Source organism: Oreochromis aureus, linkage group 6 (genome assembly GCF_013358895.1).
Source record: "Oreochromis aureus strain Israel breed Guangdong linkage group 6, ZZ_aureus, whole genome shotgun sequence".
NCBI classification, from domain to species: domain Eukaryota; kingdom Metazoa; phylum Chordata; class Actinopteri; order Cichliformes; family Cichlidae; genus Oreochromis; species Oreochromis aureus.
The window spans coordinates 7901954-7922130 of NC_052947.1; the positions used below are offsets into that span (position 1 = coordinate 7901954).

Genomic DNA, 20177 nt, shown 5'->3' on the forward strand with positions numbered 1-20177 from the left:
ACATGCTGAAGTCGTGATCTAGTGAGGAGCATATAACTGTACCCTGAAGAAAAACAAATCTCTTAAATATACAAAAAGGGACAAAAACATGAAGGTTTTGGTTACAGTTCCACGTTCAGTACATCTCATTTTAAAGACGGAAACTGATAATCACTCAAAAAATACTCTTTGTAGCACAGCATAATGCAACTCTAAACTCAATTTTATTAATGTGGAATGATCATTGATTAGAGCAGGATGACCGTCTGCAGATTTAATCTTTCCTGTGAGCCTCCTGAGATTCTTTATCTTTCTCCATCTTGGTTTCCTTCTCTCGTCCTTTGTTTTCACTGTTTTCTTATTTGCTGTTATGTCACTAGCTTGCTTGTTGTTATTAAATCAACCCTACTGTTTCTCCGGTTTGTGCTCTCTCATTCCATGGATTCTTTTTTCATTCCTTCTCTCCTTGTTTCACGGTGTCCCTTTTTTGCTCTGTTTTGTGGTGATAGTGAACAGCTTCTTTCTGGAAAGGTTAATTGCTTCGACTAATACCCACAGAGTGCTCGACTCTTTAATGCTTTCTCCACTAGAAATATTTTCACAGTTTTGAACCTTACTGGAAACAGTTATAGGACCAATTTCAAGAAATCACATGTTAACATGTTTAATTGGGTCAGCCTTATTGCTATTTGGATGTAACAAAGGGTTTCTTCTAGTGTGTAACAGCCCAAACTGAGCCCCCTGCTAGTCCTACCAGCAGCTTTCTCTTCATATTTATTTGTTGTACTTAAAAAATCATTTTAGACAAAAGCTAAAACCATTAGTATAGTTAATGTTACCATCCTACTGTTTCCATTAGCTGGCTTTACTCATTCGAAAGAGTCTCACAAAAACTAAAGGAAAGTTAAAAAAGGGAGTAAAGAACCAGGCAAATGTTATGACTTATTAGGGTTTTAGCTGTTCAGCTGGTATCTGTCCACTCATGAACACTAATGAAACTAAACTAAATCATTCATGGCTGTATGTGAACAAGGTCAGCTGTGATTCAGTGCTTTTCTGCTGGTGTTCACGTCTTGCATCTTACGCCGTGTGCATATTTCCCGATAGTTGTCCACCATGCTGGAAGTTACATATCTGCAAACACTCACAAACTAGTAGTGAGTGTGTGGAACCCAGAAATAGAGAATGTTTGCATTCAGAGTAAAAATGCACAGCGCTGAAGCTTTCAGACAAGCCGGCATCTTCCAGGCAATCTACTAGCAAGCAAATCAATGGCATGGATGTTTTCATTGCAGCAGCTCATACCTCTGAAACCATTTTACCTTGTGGCTGCCAGCAACTACCAGCAATCACTTACTAACCAGTTGGGGAATAGACATTTTTCCCTACCAGTCGTTGCCAGACCAGTCTCTAAGCCTGTGTTACTGGAGCCTTATGGTGTTTTTTTGCTTGCCACGTCCTTGGAGCTGGACAGAAGAGACGAGTGTACGACTGTGTCTTCTGTGTGGCGACACCTAGTGTTCAAGAGAATGCTGCAGCGGCTTCCTGCGCCTTAACGGCGGGCGATAGATGCGACTGCCTGTTGATGTTACAGCGGTGCGCGAAACGACCGCTTCACTCACTTGACCCTACAGCAATGTCACATTAATTCTGACGTGGTTAGTGAAAACATGAGTGTAAAATCTGAATATATACACATATATGTTTCTCTTGCTGGTGTCTTCCTGTATTCCTCTTCCCTCTTCATGTGTGTAGAGCTGCACATAAGCTGTCCCACTGTTCTGTATGAGCCAACACACAATTAGCAATTAGTGATATAGCAGGTAGTTAGCACTACAGGAGTCAAGTACGACATTCAATCCTCAAATTTCAACTGAATTAATGACTAATTCAGTTCAGTTATTAGACTCAATGTCAGCTTTCAGATCACTGTCATGAATCAGCACATTAAACATAAGTGTTTGTCCTGTGTGCTCAGTGAGGGGAACTTAGAGAAGACATCTAGAAAGGTCATCATGACACATCTCCTACCATGATCATTACCATGGCAACATTTTATTTTTATGGTAGATAAAGTAAGTTGTTAACATTATGCATGTCAGTGGTGTTGATTATAGAATGAGTAACAAATCCCAGAGATGAGATGAAAAAATATTGCTGCTGTAAAGGTAAGAGGATGGGTCACCACAGAGTGAAGATTTCCAATATCACGAGGGAAAGCTAAAAATGAGATGAATGAAAGCAGCCCGTGTTTTTCCTCCTGCTCACACAGCAAAGGAAAAACTGTTCATGGAACAGAGCAGCTGATGTCAGAGGACACCGTCCCTGTCAAGAACTGCTGGAGTCTGTAGATCACATGTAATTTACACAAGGGAGGGTTGGCTGTTACATCCTTAGGTGATCATGACTGATACGACTGATGGGGAAATAATGGCCAAAGCTAAAAAAAATGTGAACCAGCTTGTGAAAAAACCTCTTTTCTGATGGTCATTTTCCTTTTTCCCTCCTTTCCTTCATCTGTTTATCCATCATGCTTCTCTTCTTTGTCTTCTTTTTGATCTCTTGGCTTTGCTGGTCTTCTGCAGGCACCATTAAACAGTAACACAAAGCTGAAGCCGCTCCTATCGGTTTTATGTCAAATTTCACCCAAGTCAGGTTAACCGCTGCCATTCAAAATCCATACCATCCATTCAGTTTTCTTCATTTTCACTCTCCACTGCTGCAGGGGCTCCCCCTGAGGTCAGCAGCATCTTCTCCTGAATACACATGTCCTCATGTGTGTGCATGAGTGCGTGCGGCGCACGTGCGCCTAAATTGGTATGCATGTGTGTTATTGAGTTTACAGAATTAATGCTGCTATTGAGTTAAAGAGCATCCTGACTCCAGCATGCTCTCTGAATAGGGTGTCGTGCTCTGTCTCTCTCTGCTTCCCTCTTGCACTTTACAGTCTCTCTCATTCATTTCTTGAAATGACTCTCTCCGTCTCCCTCGTGTCACATTCTCTGCTCTGATTGCAGCCATTTGCAGGGAAGAATAGATCTTTATTAATCTTTGCTTTGCTTTTTCTCTCTCTTCCCTTCTTCCTTCCTTCTTTCTGTTTCCTTTGGAGAAAACAAAAAAGAGTGATGTCTCTCTGTCTCCTCATCTCATTTTCTTACATCTTGCTGCCTAGTATTTTTCCGATTTCCTGTCACTATAGTGAAATGGGAAGGATAATGATCGGAGGAAGGAGGAAAAGAAAGGAATGGAGTGGGAAGGAATGGGAAGTAAAAAGGAAAAGGAAGAGATAAAAAAACAGGAATGGTAAAAAGGAAGAGAAGTTTATTTGAAGAGATGTACAGGAAAGGATCTGCCTTTTTAAAGAAAATGGGAAGGAAATATAGAAGAAGTATGTGAAAGAATGAAAAGGGATGACATGAATTACTACTCACAAAATAGAAAGAGAAAAAAGAGAAAAAGAGGAAATTAAAGTAAAGTAAAGGAAGGAAGGACAAGTACGTTTTTCACAGGTTAAATTTTACAAGAAAATTAGTGAACAGGAGGTAAAAAGAGAAGAATGAAGAACAGAAAGGGAAAGAAATCTTGCAAGCTCCCAATTAGTTGTGCAATTACAGCTCGCTCTATGAGTTAAATTTTTTTCCTGCCTGCTGTGACAAACAGGAAAACAAGGCAGCACATTTACACCTGTAAAATATCAACTGAGCAATTTAAGCAACAGGAGAAGGAAAAACACAATAGTTGCTTGAGAAATGGCTCAAAGTTAGAAGATAAAGATGTACTATTCATAACAGACTGGAAACCAGAGTAGTGAATACGCGCCTGAAAGAGAAACTGTGAACACTTTGGTTCAGTCATAGAGGCCCTTTTCCTCTTCTGATTTCCTCTGATATAGCTGAGATATTGTGTGTCTGTGAAATGGTGGCAAATATTTATAACATTCAATGTGAGCTTGTGTTGTATTTTTTTGTGTTTTTTCTGCTTTAAGGATTTGTTCTGTATTCCCAGGTGTGTATGTCTGTTGGTGTGAGTTGCTATATGTGTGTAACAAAAGTAAACACAATTTAAGAGAGTTAATACAACGGAAGCTTTTAAAGGCTTTAGCTCTTTATTGGGACATGAATGATATTTGGTAGCTTAAATGGACATGAAAATTGTATGTGTTTTTTTCCCTATAGTCTTTGTATACACACTGTTTAGAAAAATATGTACCCCAAGCAGTGAGTGCTGATCTTGATTTTTAACATGAAAATGAAAAAAAATTGAAAAAAGTCACACAAGTAAAAAAAAAAAGTTCTGCAACATAACAATAACACTCAAATAACACTCGATAACAACGACTGCCATATAAAGGGTTAAGTCGGTAAATAGCTCTCTGCGTCAAAGACAGCGTTCTGTTTCTTTGCATAACTATAATGAAAATGCATCTGTATATTTTTAAGTAGTTCATTCAAAGCAGAGAAAATGTGTTTTAAACAGCTTTTTGAGGGAACAGCATCTACTGTGAGTCTGAAGCGGCTAAAACGAGTTTTTCCTTGGAAACATTTGAGTGACATTTCACAGCCAGAGTTGCACCCTCTGCAGAGCACTAATATTTCACATAGTACTTTACAATGGTTAATAACCACATTTTACCACAGCAGGAATAGTGCAGCACTTCAGTGACCGTTCTGTCTACTGTACTGTCACAACATGTTGCAGCAAAAGTCGAGCTGGAGTTTTTGCTTCCTTTATGGTTAGAAACTGTGGTATATCTCCATTGGAACCGCATTGTTTCTCATACGACACCCAGTCCAGTCTTTATTAGTTTGTGATTGTTTTTATACTGTATCTCTTAATAATTTCTGTGTGTTGTCTATCAGAGGGAGGTGCGGTTCTGGTTTGCAACAGGTGGAGCAGGCTTCTGCCTGAGCCGAAGACTGGCAGAGAAGATGGCTCCGTGGGCCAGGTATTTACAATTTGTGTGTGTGCATGTGTGCTTTATAGGGACGATCATGATAAGACAGTGAGGAAAAAAAACACAGGCACACAGACATTTGCATCTATTTAATGCTAATATGAATTCAAACCAAACATGTTTGGGGCTTTTACTCATTATAGCATTTTTTTCACTGGTTTTAAACATATGTTTGTAAAAATGGCTTCTTGTTTAATAAGTGTGCAGATTTTCTAGTTTTAGAAGACCTCCTGTTCTGTACATTGTTGTAGGTAACTTGCATTAATGCTCAATGATATAAACTGGTTTTAACATATCTCATCAGTTTTAATAGAAAAAGCCCAGAATGTTAAACTAATTAAATCATAAATGCTTACACAAGTAAACCTCTGGTTTGAAAAAGCAAAGCCAATTCTAAAATGCCTTAAATGTGCACTCTTTTTAATGGTCAGCAGGGGGCGACTTCTCTGGTTGCACGTCCCTTTATAGACAAATATAGAAAAATGACCTCACCTGCCAAGAGACAATCAATTTAGAGCAGGGTCGCACATTAACAGATGATGTTCAGTAACTGACAGACTCTGATGTAAGACTGTAAACGTCGTGATCTGTAGCATTCTTGCATTAAGATAAATTACATCCCTTCAAGAGACAGAACAACTGGAAATGACAAAGGTTTATTTCTATACTCTCAGACTGGTGGTGTCAACAGGTCAACAGTACCAGCACAATTTTACTATGATTTGTTTAGTAAAAAAAAAAAAAAAAGGATTTGCAGATCTCATGTGGGAATCTTATATGTGTGTATCTGCAATCTATATCTCACATATTGTGATGCAGCTGTGGTTATGTTTTAGAGCACAGCTCAGACGAGCTCATAAAAACTGTATGCACTGTCCATGGTCCTAAATGGTTCATTGGAGTATAATGAAAATTTATTGGAGAAAACATTGTTTTTGAAGTTTATTAATGGAAATGCATTGATCAGAATCAAAGCCATCAGCACCTTCATCAAATCACGTCAAAACATTAAAATGAAAAAAATAAATAAATTAAAATGCACTTCCTTTGCCTGATGTCCATCTAAGGCCTGATTATTTTCAGCATAACCTCCAAAGCCAACTTCATTGCTCCGTTTGCTCTGTTCTTGTGTCATTTTGCTTTGTACACCATGGGGTAGACTGACATTCCTACACGCGCTCTTAAATCTCTGCATTGCCTCATCAGTTCGCTTAATGCTGTCAAATCTCCAAAAGTTGATTCTGTTCATCTGGACGTAACGTTTTCAGTGGGAGAAACATTTCATCACTCATCCAAGTGACTTCTTCAGTCTCAGCTGACTGCAGGTTTCCCCAGTCTTATAAACAGTACATTTGCATAGTGACTGAAACCAGCCCACTGAAGGAACAATGGGCTGGGATTAAGGAACTGACCTCACAGCCCATTGTTCCTGAACAGAATCAACTTTTGGAGATTTACTTACCTGGATGATTGAGCATGCATCAAGACGTTTTAAATGCTGTCAAATCAAACACAAAACATAAGAGATACTTTTTCAGTGCTACATCAGCAGAGTTAGAGTAAATTGCATGTTGCAAATGTTAATAAATCAGTTTGCGATCTTAATAAATCTCCTCTTACTTTTTACTGCTCCAAATACCAACAGGACTGGTTTTCCACCAAAATGGTAAATGGCTAAATAAAATTATTTATTGCTGTGTTTATGGTCTCAGTGGCTAATTTGATTACTACAATTACATGATATTCATTCTGTAAATTATCTAGTAGCAATTGGTTAATCTTTTGACTGACAAATTGGTGCTGTATCACTGTTTTGTCTTTTTGGTTTCTCAGTCTGTCTCTGAAACTTTGTATTTATACTTCTCTCAAAGAGCTGGAACTAATAGCTGCCCAGGGCTACAGGTAGAGCTAGAGAACCAATCAAAGAAATAGTTCTTTGGAAAAGGTCAGCAGTAAAATATGCACAGTAAACAGTCAATGTGCCCAACCACATGTTTTCAGATAAAAGTTGGACAGTAAATGTGGATGTATTGTACACTCTGTTATGTGAGAATATATTGAGAAAGGCTCTTTTTCCCTGTGTATGTCAGTGGCTCCCAGTTTGTGAGAACCTCAGCTAAGATCCGTCTTCCTGATGACTGCACCGTGGGCTTTATTGTGGAGAAGCGACTGGGAATCTCCATGGTCCACTGTCCTTTATTCCACTCACACCTGGAAAACCTGCTGCTCATCAGCCAGAGAAGCATACCACAGCAGGTAGTAGCAGGCGGTTTTATACACAGGTGTCCAAGCAAATGCACTTCTTCCTACTCTCACGTGTTTTCTCCTCTGCAGGTGACACTGAGCTATGGGATATTCGAGAATAAGATGAACAGCATCGAGGTAAAAGGGAGCTTCTCGAAGGAGGACGATCCCTCCAGGTTTGTTTCTCACAACATTCATTTGTAAATGAGGGGTACTGAGAAATGTGTCCTTGCTGACATCAGTGTGTTTAGTGTTCCACTGGCTCCTTTTTGCACAAAAATGACATAACATTAAAAAAACATATGTCGCTTTTAATAACTAATGGATCAAACTCTAATTACAGTAGGATTTTAATGCTACACGGGGTTTGGTTTTAAAGGCTTACTGGATGCCAAAACTACACGACAGGTTATAATACTCACATAGTCTAAAAGTGCAACTGCGATACTAGATTATGACCAAAAAATGAGCATAAAAATCCAGGTCCAGGCACTGGAGGTAGAGTGGAACATTTAAGAAAAGCTCTGTATCTTTGTGTGCTTGTGCTTTTTTCTCAGCGTGAAGACAGTGTCTCTAAGCATTTTGTTACTTTTTCAAAGTACCTGAGTTCTCTTCTTCCATTTTTTGGTCGCATTTTTTTTTCCATATTTAGTAGAAGTAATTTTTAATTACGCAAAGCAATTAAGAATATATGTGTGGCCAGTTTAGCAGGGTTGTGTCACAGTAATGTTAAGGTTTGTTTTGTAGCACAATGCCTCACTCCTTGAGCAGAGCATTTCATTTTAACCTCTGTTTTGTTGCTCGACTGTCCTATGAATGCCAAGTAGGTGTTTTACAAACAGCGCTCCCCTCAGAGTCTGCAAAAGTTACTACACCCCACAATATGACCCTACCGATGTGTGAAAACAGCATAAAACATGAGCGTTACTGAGACCATTCAACAGATGAATGCTGTATGATTATGCAGTGTAGTGCTGCATAATGACTAGCAGCTTCTCCCCTTGCATTCTTTTTGCTCTGGGACTCACTAAAAGTCCACACCCCGTTGATCTAAGGCAGGGATGTCAAACTCATTTGACATCAGAGACAGCCCACTATGATCTTTCTGTCAGTGTAAAGAAGTTTAACTGCACATTTAATCCCTGAGATATCTTAATACAAGAAGAAGTGCAATTTCAGCAGTATGTCTCAGTGTTTCCTACACGATAAAGAAATGCAGCTGTAGTAAATGAAAGAAAATGTATGCCCGCCTTCACATTTTCCAAAGCTGTCCAGTGGGCTGGATTAGAGTCTTTGCTGGGCTGATTCTGTCCCCCCTGGTCTTGTGTTTGACACCCCTGATCTAAGGTATCTAAGATATCAGGGTTCTAGTAGTCTTGCATCTCATGACACCTCCATTTGAAGATTTAAAAATGGGGGCTTAAGGTTCAGTATCTTGCCCGAGGAGGCAACCAGGGATCAACGTGTCGGCCTTCTGCTGAGTAAATGACCCGTTCTATGTCCTGAGTCACTGGATGCGTCGCTTATTCAGACACATGGGAACAGGTTAAACAGAAGCAGATGGAGGTTCGACACAAAGGTCACAAAAGAATCACAGGTCAAGGACACGTGTTTTGAATTATGGTTCCCAGGGACAACTACAAACCCTGTGGTCCAGCAATGTTTTGTTACAGAAAGAGCAGATTTATAAGTAAAAGTGACTCTAATCTAAAAGCACAGGAGCACTGTTATCATGGAAGACTCGACTCTGTGCTGCAGTTGCCTTAAAATCTGACTGAAGTGTATCAAAGCAGTAATAGGCCTCATTTTGGCCTGATGGAGATATCAAGTAGAGGGTCAAAGAATCATGAAAAGCTCCAGGATTTAGGACATCAAATGCACATAACAAATGACACGTCATTTTAGCCTTCAGTTTATTATTTACTTTATCATACCGAAATGTCAAGGGGAGACATAATGTCTGTCTACAAAATACTCACAATTAAATATACAAAGAAATATCAATATCTATTGTGCATGAGGGACCATATCCTGTTTCTTTTCTGACTGAGAGAGTTACTGAGAATAGAAAATGACTTTGTCCACAGCAAAAAACCCCAAACAATTAATAAAATAAGATAAATAAATAAAAAATACTGTGTTTTATAATTATAATAATTTTAGGCTTATGTATTTATTGTGCGTCTTCAGTGATAGAGCTCTTGTTTACCTAAAGGCATTTGCTGTCGAAATATCCAGCTCTCACTTTTCTGAGTTTTCAGTTTTATCTCTCATGATCTTACGTTAAGGCATGACAACCCTCTGGCTCCAGTTGATCTTGTTCTATCTTCACTCCCAGATAAAAGCAATTTGATGTAACATAATGGAACAACAGATGTGTTTGTCTTTTCCGGTTTCCTTCATCCTCAGCTGTAAGAACATATCACCACAAATGCTTCACAGTGGCATTTCCATTTGCTCCCATCCTCTGGTTTAGTGCACAGTTGTGTTCGCCCTCCCTTCGGCCTGAGAGGAGTAGGTCACAGGTCCATCTGTCTGTACAAAGGCTTGAACTGTATATAATCTAAAAATGGTGTTTTTCCTGCCAACTGTTAACAGACAAACTATTGGCTCATTCACACAAGTTTGAACTTGTATGTTAGGTAATTTATATATCATATATATATATATATATATATATATATATAATGTCAATATATTATGGACATCTTTCCTTGGAACTAAGACAAATTTGTGTGTTTTTGCATTTGGCAACCATTGGCAATTAGTTGCACTGACCAACCGGTCCATGAGAAGTTGAGGGTGTTCCAACTTCTTGTTGCCCAAAAAGCCCACAACCTCTTAGCCACCCCCATTTTAAAGTGCATGGTGATTGCACAGGTTACCTGTCTTCAAACGATCGTGGTCAAACTCTGATCGAGTGCACTTACTCTCAGACAGGTGTGCAATGAATTGCCATCTAATAGATAAATGCAGTCTGCAACGTGGCTCTTTGCAATGGGGCCTCAATTCTGCTGGTTACCATCTGGCTTTATTTTGTTTATTGGTTATTTATTTAGCTTATATTCCGATATAAAAGCAGGGTTGCTGATCTCCTAAGTCATTTTGCAGTTAACTCACTTCTCTCTGTGTTGGAATTTCTTTTGTTTCAAATCTTTGAGGTTCAGGCTGCACTCTGAATATAAGCAGCTAATGCAATTTTCTGTTTAATATGAACTTCTTTGTATGTACAGGGCAGCAGATCTGCAGGTCTTGCTGATTTGTATTATCACAAACAGATTGCATGTAATTTCCAACTTGACCATATTCAGTTGCAGACTGATAGCAAACTGACTCTTATTTCTGTTTTATCGCTGTCCTGACACACCAGAATTGTTCGGCAGACTTGGTCCCTGCTTCGGAGCAACCATTTTAAAGACAACAAGATTGCAGGGGGATTGCAAACAGTCACAATAATTTTGGTCCTGCTGTCCAGCTGTGGTCTCCAAACCCTGTTTTCCCTTGTGCGACTCTAGCACAAAGGGGCCAGAACATAATCTCTTTTCTGGAACTAAAAATGTATAAATAATAGGAAAACATGAAATTATTAATGGATAATTGCATGAGATATTCATCAGATGCCCTGTAGTTGACATTCTGCAGTTGCTGTTGGAGGAAAGTACAAAGCCACAGATAAGTATTTACACATGCAAATCAACAGATGACCCAGCGCACCGTGCATACTATAAGTGCCCAGTTTTCACCTTTATAACATTAATGAGCAGCACTGTAGATTTAACTCTGTCAAGTGGGGCTGACTTTCATGAGGCTGATTTTTCTTAAAAGCTTTTATATACATCTTAGGCAGAATACAGTTTTGACTTTCAATAAGGAACTTTATGTTAGTGTAATATTTATTTATTAAGTTTATTTATTAATCTCAGTACTTTAGGACCCACTGCTATATCACACTGCGAATGATGAGCATAACATTTAAGAAACACAGATGCTCTGCTGTAATCTTTGTTGCCGTAGATATTCATGCAGACCATTTTTGGTATTTTATAGATAGATTTTAGAAGTTCCCATTCCCAGAAAAGAATGATAAAAGTAAGGATAACAATTCACACACTTTGTTTTCCAGGCAATTTGTTTAAGTTGATGAGTGATGCGTTGATACCTATTAAATCATTCAGCTTTGTGCACACACAGGGAAATGTGTGAAAGGAGCCAGTTAGATTCAGTACCTTACTAAAAATAATAATTCCAATTGGTATCACCCAGTCCTTTGGAGAAAAAGACTTTTTCCCACCATCATTAACAATAGCTGTTAATCACTTTCAGAATTACACCTCTGAGTTATTAATCACGACTTCTGCGTTCTGCAGGTTTAAGACTGTCCACTGCATCCTGTATCCCCTCACCAGCTGGTGTCCATGAGTACCCCCTAAAGACGACAACATCCAAACACCTGAGACAAAGCTGGTATCCAGGTGGATGTAGTATTTTACCTTTACCTGCAGAAAAATGGACCGATTCATTTTGATGGAGCAATTCTGGAAGCAGAAGGAATAACGGTGAATCGGACTTAGCTGTGTTCCACAACGGCTCACCTTCCAGTGATCAACACAGACTGTAAAAGAGGGATCTAGACATCATCTGTTTTTGGACTCCCATTCCGAAGCCATGATTTAATGTTTGGCCATTGCTGTGTTCGTCTTTTATAGTCAGAAGAGAAGAGGGTGAAACTCAGAAATTAGACGCTAATGTAGCAAGCTTAGTTAGCAAGGCTGGTCCACTGAGTCTATAGCTGAGCTGCATAGACACGGATACTGGTTATCTAGTGTTAAGTAACATACAGATGAAATACTAAATTTTCCCTCAGCAAAAATGTCCTGGATTTATTGAACCACAAAGCAAGGTAACTGCAATTAAAATGCTACAAGAGGCACTATTGCCACAAATACAGGTGAAGGGTCATCGAATCAAATTAGCTGATGTGAAGTCTTGGAGACAGCTAGTTGCATAGCTGTCAGTTATTAATGAGTGGATGCTCCTGATAGGACAAATGTTAAGCCTTAAAAAATTTAAAATGATGCGCTAGATAAAAATTCCACTGCAAAGCAGTTGTTATACATGGGAAAAGTAACTCTAGGCACAAAAACTTTCCTTGTTCAAGGCTGTAAACCTGTTTATTTGTGGTATTTTAACATGCACGATTTATGGGGACGGTATTTTTTCGAGCCAGTTTTTCAGCTTCTTTTTGCACAGCGCAGTGGTTTCATTTTCAGATGTCATCTGGTGTCAGCACCAGCTGTTATGCACTCAAAACTTTGGCTTTAGAAAAATGTATGAAATACAAAATGTATTTTTCTACTTTAAATCTGTGTAAAATGTTCAGATGAAATTGTTACATGAAATGAAATGAATTTTCTGTGACAAATGAGCACTTAAGATGATTTTGGCTGTTGTGTGTGCTGAGATCTTTTGCTGGCAAGTGGGAAAAATTAAAATGTTTTAGACTCACTGTGCACAGTTGAAATTGTGTTTACCTGTTTTTCTAATTTCTTTGTTATCACTGGAGGTTAATAATGATTAAAATGACAAACTTTACCTGGAAGACCTAAACTAACCTCAGGCGCTGCTGATGCTCTGTGCCTTCAATGTCATGAAGGAGACTCTGTCCTTGTTCCTGTGAAGTCTGCATAGAACGAACCATCTTGACCCACATCTTCCTACTCTCACTTCTCCCATTTTTCCCCCACCCCTCCATCTGTCCCTTCCCTCTATGTGTTTGCTCAGTCTTCTCCACAGTGGTTTTTCTCCTTGAAAAAACGGTAACAAAAATGAGTAAAATAACTTCCTACCCAATCGGTCTGGGTCACTTTTCTCTGCTTCAGATTTACAAAACAACAAGAAACTGCTTAAAGTATGAAGAAGATCACAACTGACATGCCTGCCGAGAAAGAGAAGCTCACATTTGCAAGCAAATCTCTTCAAGCTGGACAGATCAGGGGTTGAATGCAAATGTCACTATGATATACACACAACCAAATGTTGTTGGAATAAAAGCCAGAGGCCGTGCATGCAATACCTGCGGAGAGATGACACCGCGCCGCTGGCTGCCCGCGGGTTGCTTGTTTGCTGTGAATGGAGACGTGATGAATACAGATATGCTGTTGAAAGCGTCTGGGACTGACCTTCTGTGAAGTGGATGGAAAAGTGTGACTGTGTGACTTTAACACATCTCCAGGAGAACGCTGAGACCAATCTGTTTCAAGTAAACAACCTGAGCATTTCAATGCAGACTGAAAGTTCTCTCCGAATGTAAAATCAATTTCCCGCAGTGGCTACAGAATGAGGGATTTTTCTTTTCATGCTCTTCAGAGTGGTTGTGGTTTATTAAATGAGAACAAAGATGATGAATAGTTTTTAGAATATGTGTGACCAGTAACCCTTGACTGAGTTAGTGGTATACACATGCGGTGAAGGTGATCTGAATGGTTGGTTGGGGAGACACAGGTCACAACCTGATGAGTCAGCTGGTTCTGTCTGTATTTGAAAGACTTGCAGCATCATGAGAGAGTCCATCCTGTGAAGATTAAAGCAGTGCAGGGCCAAACCACAGTGGCTTCACTATTAGGTGTGAAAGCTAAATTTAACTTAAAATGCTGGTATGAATTGGTTATGACACACTACAAATACACGCTTATTACATATACTGTTTGATTGTTAGTAAAGGTTGCAGCTGTTCCATTCTATAGCTCACTGACCAGAATGATTGAATTTAGTCAGTGATTGATGGCGAGAGGACCAATGCTACAGGAGTACGTCTGCATGTCTGTGGCTTTAATTACACAGCAGTGTTATCACAATGGTATAATACATAAAATCATATATAATCATATTTGATTCACAAAGTATTTTTATTGTAATAAAAAAATGAATAAGAAAGTTTATTTGAAAATAATGAAGTTTAAAATCAGTCATATCATATTATACCATAGCATGCATACCATAGCATATCATAGAATAGCATACTATACCATAGCATAACATATCATAGAAAAGCGTACCATAACATAGCATAGCACAGCATATCAGTTAAAATATGCTTCTACAGTGAATCCATAGTAAAGAATAAATCAAAACAAAAAAAATTAAAGGAATAAAATAGAGGCAAGCTCAGCATGTCACAGATATGCAGTCTATAATAACATTTATAATACCATATAAGTAAGACTTTAGTGATCAATACAATGATCAATAAGAAGAAGATACTGAAGTAGCGAGTCAGAATTCTTCACTACTCGGATCATTCCACTACAGAGTAGCCCCTAATAGCACATGCTCCACCATCTTTTGTCTTTAACTATGAGGTGGGATCTGTTCCTGCCAGAGGAGCCCCAGTTGGTACATGGATAACAGTTCCAGTATGTCTTCTGAAACCAGGCCATTAGGGACTTTAAAATTAATGATCAACGATAATTTCTTAAACAAATTGAGAGCAAGGGTAGAGTCATTACAAGTGACTTAATATGTTCACTTTTGTAGGTTCTTCTGAAAAGTCTTGCTGCTGCATTTTGAACAATTTGAACACTATTCACTGACTTCTGATAGATATCTCTTAAAAGATCAGTACAGCAAAAATAAAAGCATGAATCACAGTCTGAATTCATTCAGTATAATAGCAACATCAGGGAAAATTTACATTTTTTAAAACATTTTTTTATTTACAGTATATCAGTAAATAAACGATGGTTATTATGAAGTGTAAACTGGGGCTACTACAGTACAGTATATGGACATTGCTGCCAATAATTCATGTCTTTCCTAAAAATAAGAACACGATCTCTCCATCAGCCTGTTTGTTTCTTAGGATTTGAAGCGTGTATTTACATCAAATGTCATCTGGGCCAGAAGAACTCCACAAAGCACAAATCTGAGTGTTACTTTATTATGAAATGAGCCCTTCAAAAATAACTTTGTGAAAGGATTTCACCTTTCTTTGCATAAACCCCTTTAAATGAGCTCCCACTTTTAATTAATGTGATTATAATCACATCAATTGATACACTTGAAAGGTAATTACATTTGTTTATGCTTCATAATACAATTAGCTTAGACTTAACACAGTTACAACCCCCAGTAATGAGTGGTACAGCCATATGTGCACCAATATGTTTTAGGGCTCCACTTTTAATACACAGACTAAACAGCCTGATTCTCTATTCAATACAGAGACTATAGAGCCAAATACACCAGCTGATGCACAAAGGACTAAAAGAATAAAATAGTTAACAATCGAGCAATTTACTGTAGTATTTGTAGCAGTCTTAGATCAGGCCAAGATTACTATCTTCCTCATTTTAATGTATAGGTTGGGACTATCAGAGGTCACAAAGTCAGGATGTGGGATTTGGAAACCTGAGTGTAGCCTTCATGCTCCTTCTCTTTGACTGTGCTCTGACTCTGTCCATTTGTACCATAGATTTATGGCTTCCACTGTCCATAAACGGGACTACCTGTGGTAGTATGGGGACCGGGTCAATTGGAGGCAGAGTGTTGGAGCTGTCACAAGAACACTGTGTTTCATCCGCTCTGTCCATCACATTAAAACAGAGGGGCCTTGTAAAAGACACCGAGGCAGACAGGATTCATGGGAATAATGAAATAATGGAGGCGGCAGTGGGTCGATAGGAGGAGTGACAGGCGGGCTGATTTCAGCTGAAAATACAGGCACTAATATAGAGAATGCAGAAATGATTAATTAAAAGAACAAGACTAAATATATTTTATTGTTTCACTGCATTAATTGTTTCCAGACAAATATCCCACTTGTGGGCTAATAGAGCTGTGCAGAATTTGGCTGATAGGTTACAACTTAAAAAGTTCATGAAAAGTATGTCCTACAGGACAAATGGTCCAGCTTCTGACACTAAAAAGTAAATCATTCTCCAACAATTATTAAAGACTGAAGTTCTTGCTGGGGACATGTGCATGTGTGCACGAAAGGAGATTTTGTGACTACAGAAGTAAATCATACTATATAGGCTATATAAACAACAGAGAGAATGAACTGTCTCTTCACTCAGTTCCTTGGATGGGCTCACTCACTGATACTCACTGACAGTTCCATCGTGTTTTACTGTAGTTTACAGTGGTAGTCCTTGTTCTGCCCTGCAGCCTGAGTGAATTCACTGTAGTGACACAGGAACCGGCTCACAGGGGAAAAACCAAGACAGTGAAGTTATGGCTTTGTCCCACCACAGCATGACAACACTGACAGGATCAGAGAAAACAGGTTGGGGGTTGAACCTCGGCTTTGGCGGCAGCAAGCTTGTTAAAATAAGGATGTGAGGACTGTCTGCTAGTAAATCAAACAGGTCCTTGTCACAGGGCTGCTGGCAATATACCCAGGTAGCCTCCCTACGCTAATTGTGTGTGTGGGGGAAAAACACTGCATACACTGCTACAATGACAATGACAATTTTAATCATATAGCAGATTTCATTATATGTAAACTCAATGTGCTCAACACAGAAATGAAAAACATAAAAACTTATGTAAGTTTACAGTATATGTGAAATATATGCACAGATGTAACTGATCTCAGGTCAGCAGGCAGCTTGTTCATAAGAACAGGACCAGAGTAAGTGAAAGCATCCTCAGCAATACTCAGATCTGATCGAGGAACATTTAAAAGATCTCCACCTGATGACCTCAGAGGCCAGGACACAGGAAATATTAGTTATTTAGATTACATGTACATGGGTCACAACATAGCAGAACATTATTTGTGTTATTCCATAGTCATGCTCATTATTTTTATCTTTGAATGTTCACATTTTATTCATCAGTTTATGCATGCATGTATAACAAACATAACAAATATCAAGCATATAAGTTGTACACCATATTGGTGTATGGTTGTTTCTAACTGCGTTAGAGCCCTTAACACCAATTAACAGAAATGGCATACTGTACAATGATGCTTTGGACAATAATGTTTTGAACCTCACTGATGCTCTTGTGGTTGTAAGTGTGATGGAAAGCTTTCCGGAAAGATCCTGTCAAATAATTCTGACACTTTTGGTCATCCAAACATCCATACATAAACAGTCTAGACTTATCTGTCTGGTAAATTTCCTAAAAATTCTCTGTTGAAAATGATCATGACATATTTTAAAATATAGAAAAACATTGTCTAAACAATTGAATGCAAATGTCTAACGATAAAGATGCTGCCATTGTGTTTAACAGGTTAGCGGCAAATTAGATGAAGTGAATTTAAATTCTAAGTGAATTCTTGCCTCTTCTAAAAAAATAAAAAAATAAAAACTTAAAATAGAGAGTCAGCTCTGCTGTTATTGATGGCAATATAAGATATTAGTAATTTTGCAAATTTGCCGTCTGTCTGTGCGCTGCCTCTGCCTTTCAACTGCCTGAATTTCTCGCTCCGTCTGTCATTTATTTATTTGTGTTTGTCTTGCGTCCCCAGCCTCCCCTCTCTAGTGATTTCTCGACATTACTCTTTTTATTTCTTCATTTTGTCGCTTCAATTTTTGTTTCATCTATTTCCATCTTTGCTTTTCAGCCTCAGCTGTTTTGTCACTCACCATTTTGCTGCCTCAATCTTTTCATATTTCTGCTTTAGTGTTTCTCCTATCCTGCATGAGTGGAATTTAATGGAAAGACATCAGGCATAGCGGGTATGACTGCCACTGCTTCTGTTTGTTTTGTGCGACGGAGGACAGACCCACCGAAGTGGACAAAGTTGACGGACTTATGTTAAATTCTTAGAAAAACTGTAACAGAATAGACTTTATTTCTGCCCAAGAGCCAGAAGAGAATATTCCAACTTTGGCTGCGTGCATGGTAAATACAAAACTCAAGACAAATCTGACTGACAAGGGCTGTGACAGTGTTCACTATAGTATGGTGCAAAAGTCTAGAGTCACCCCTCATTTGTTTTTGTTGTTGGGTTGTTTGGTGTGAACACCTTTATTCTTCAACACAGCCTGAGCATTTCCTTAAGTAGCTTTAGGAATAGTTCTCAAGGCTTCTTCAAGGACATTCAAAGCTCTTCTTTGGATGTTGGCTGCTTTTATTTTGTTCTCTGTCAAAATGATCCCACATTACTTTGATAATGTTGAGGGTCTGTGGAGGCCAATCCATGACTGATAGTGTTCAACTTTTCTATCCAGGTATGCTTTTACTGCACTGACATTTGGGACATGTCATCATCCGATCCATGTATTTCATGGTGAATAAAAATCTCAGGGTGCTTTACTGCATTCATAAACTTCTTCGACACACTGGTTGAAAAATGAAACCTCAAACCACGACAAAGCCTCCAGTGTGTTTTACAGATGTCCGTAAACAGTTTTTGTACCTGTCTTGTGACCTACATACATAATGGCAATAATTCAAACAAAAAACTCAAATATGGATTCATCGCTGCATCAGACCTAAACGGCAAACCTAAGCTTTTTCTCCCTGTTTCCCTTCTTTAGCAATGATTTCTTAACAGGTAGACTGACTGGATGTATCAGATGCATTTCTGCTAGTGCTGTCAGCCTTAATCTCGTTAAAATGACCATTAATGCGGTTATGGCTTTACGTCATTTTAACGAGATTAACGCTGACAGCACTAATTTCTACATATCCTATGTCAGTTCTTTGTTGGTCTGTGAAGGTTCTCAGTCATCCAGGTCATCATAGTCAAAGGAGTTTGCAAAGAAAAGCGTCTGGACTTCTTTAAGTTGCTTGAAGACGTTTCACCTCTCATCCGAGAAGCTTCTTCAGTTCTAAGGTCAAATGGCCGAGAGTCCCAGATTTAAACCCAGTGGGAGTTTCCCCCCAAAGAGGGACAAAGGACCCCCTGGTGATCCTCTAATCACATGCGCCCAGGTGTGAAAGCGGGTGTGGGACCTAATCAGCCAGGGTTTCGGGTGAGCCCATTGTGAAACCTGGCCCCACCTTGTCATGTGAATTCCTGAGGTCAGATGGCCCAGGATGTGAGTGGGCGTTAAGGCGTCTGAGGAGGGAACTCAAAACTGGATTATAGATGGCAGACAGATGGTGTCGTAAACCACAAAAGTTCTTTGTTGGATTTCCTTTGGTTTCTTAGGGCAGGACCTACATTTACTGTTGCAGTAGATGTTTGATTTAGCTAGCTTTTTTTTTTCGTTCTCCAATTGTCCACTTGTCTTTTATGGACACCCTGCACACAACGCCAAGAAATGTCAAGTTTTTTGGTGATGGGTCTATGGGAATCAACCTGCTGTAAAATGTTCATTTTCATAGCTACTAAGTGTGTTGTCTTTGGAATGTTTCACAGATTCAACCAAAGCAATGTAAAAAAATGAGAATGTAATGTGGCAGGTCAGAAACCCCCCAAAGCAAAACAAAGTAAGAAATAAAGAATAAATGAGACAAAAGACCCCCCCCCCGCCCCCCCGCCAAACACTTTTAAAACTTTAATCTAAATTGCTAACGTAAATGCTAATGTTGCACCCTCAAAGAGTCATGACTGGATTCTTGTTTTGACAACTTTATTACCCTCACTTCAGTTTTAGAGTTTACATGAAGCATTGCATCCTGTAGCTAACATATGTTCTCTCTTCTCACACCTGAGTTTCTAATCACATTCTCACACGTGCTCACTGATGACATCATGAGCCAGTCTTAACTCTAACTTTTTGGCAATGGTAAAACTAAAATAAGTCACAGCAAATGCCCAAAATAAAAATACAATGAAATTAGTATAATACTTACTAAAACCTTAGATCTTTTCCAGAGATTAATGAAATGAAAAATTATCCTAATCACTTCTAGATTACAACACTGACCTTCATTAAGCTAATCAGTCCAGTGCTGTATACATAATACTAAAAACTACCCAGCTCCATAACTTGAACTTGTTTAAGCTGTCCAGTATTCCCATATAAGTTGAATTATTATTGTAATTTAATTTACTGACTCTTCAGAATATGCATTATAGTACCAGATCAACAGC

General features: G+C 38.8%; 1 protein-coding gene across 1 annotated transcript in view; it reads left to right on the plus strand.

Moving 5' to 3' along the window:
* mfng (MFNG O-fucosylpeptide 3-beta-N-acetylglucosaminyltransferase) overlaps positions 1–12698 on the plus strand; it is a 29819-nt gene extending 17121 nt beyond the window's left edge. The window contains exons 5-8 of the mRNA XM_031736069.2: positions 4839–4924; positions 7024–7189; positions 7268–7353; positions 11545–12698. Of these exons, the coding sequence (XP_031591929.2) occupies positions 4839–4924; positions 7024–7189; positions 7268–7353; positions 11545–11596 (390 nt within the window). The 3' untranslated portion in view covers positions 11597–12698. The remainder of the gene's footprint in view (positions 1–4838; positions 4925–7023; positions 7190–7267; positions 7354–11544) is intronic.
* Positions 12699–20177: the final 7479 nt, after the last annotated feature.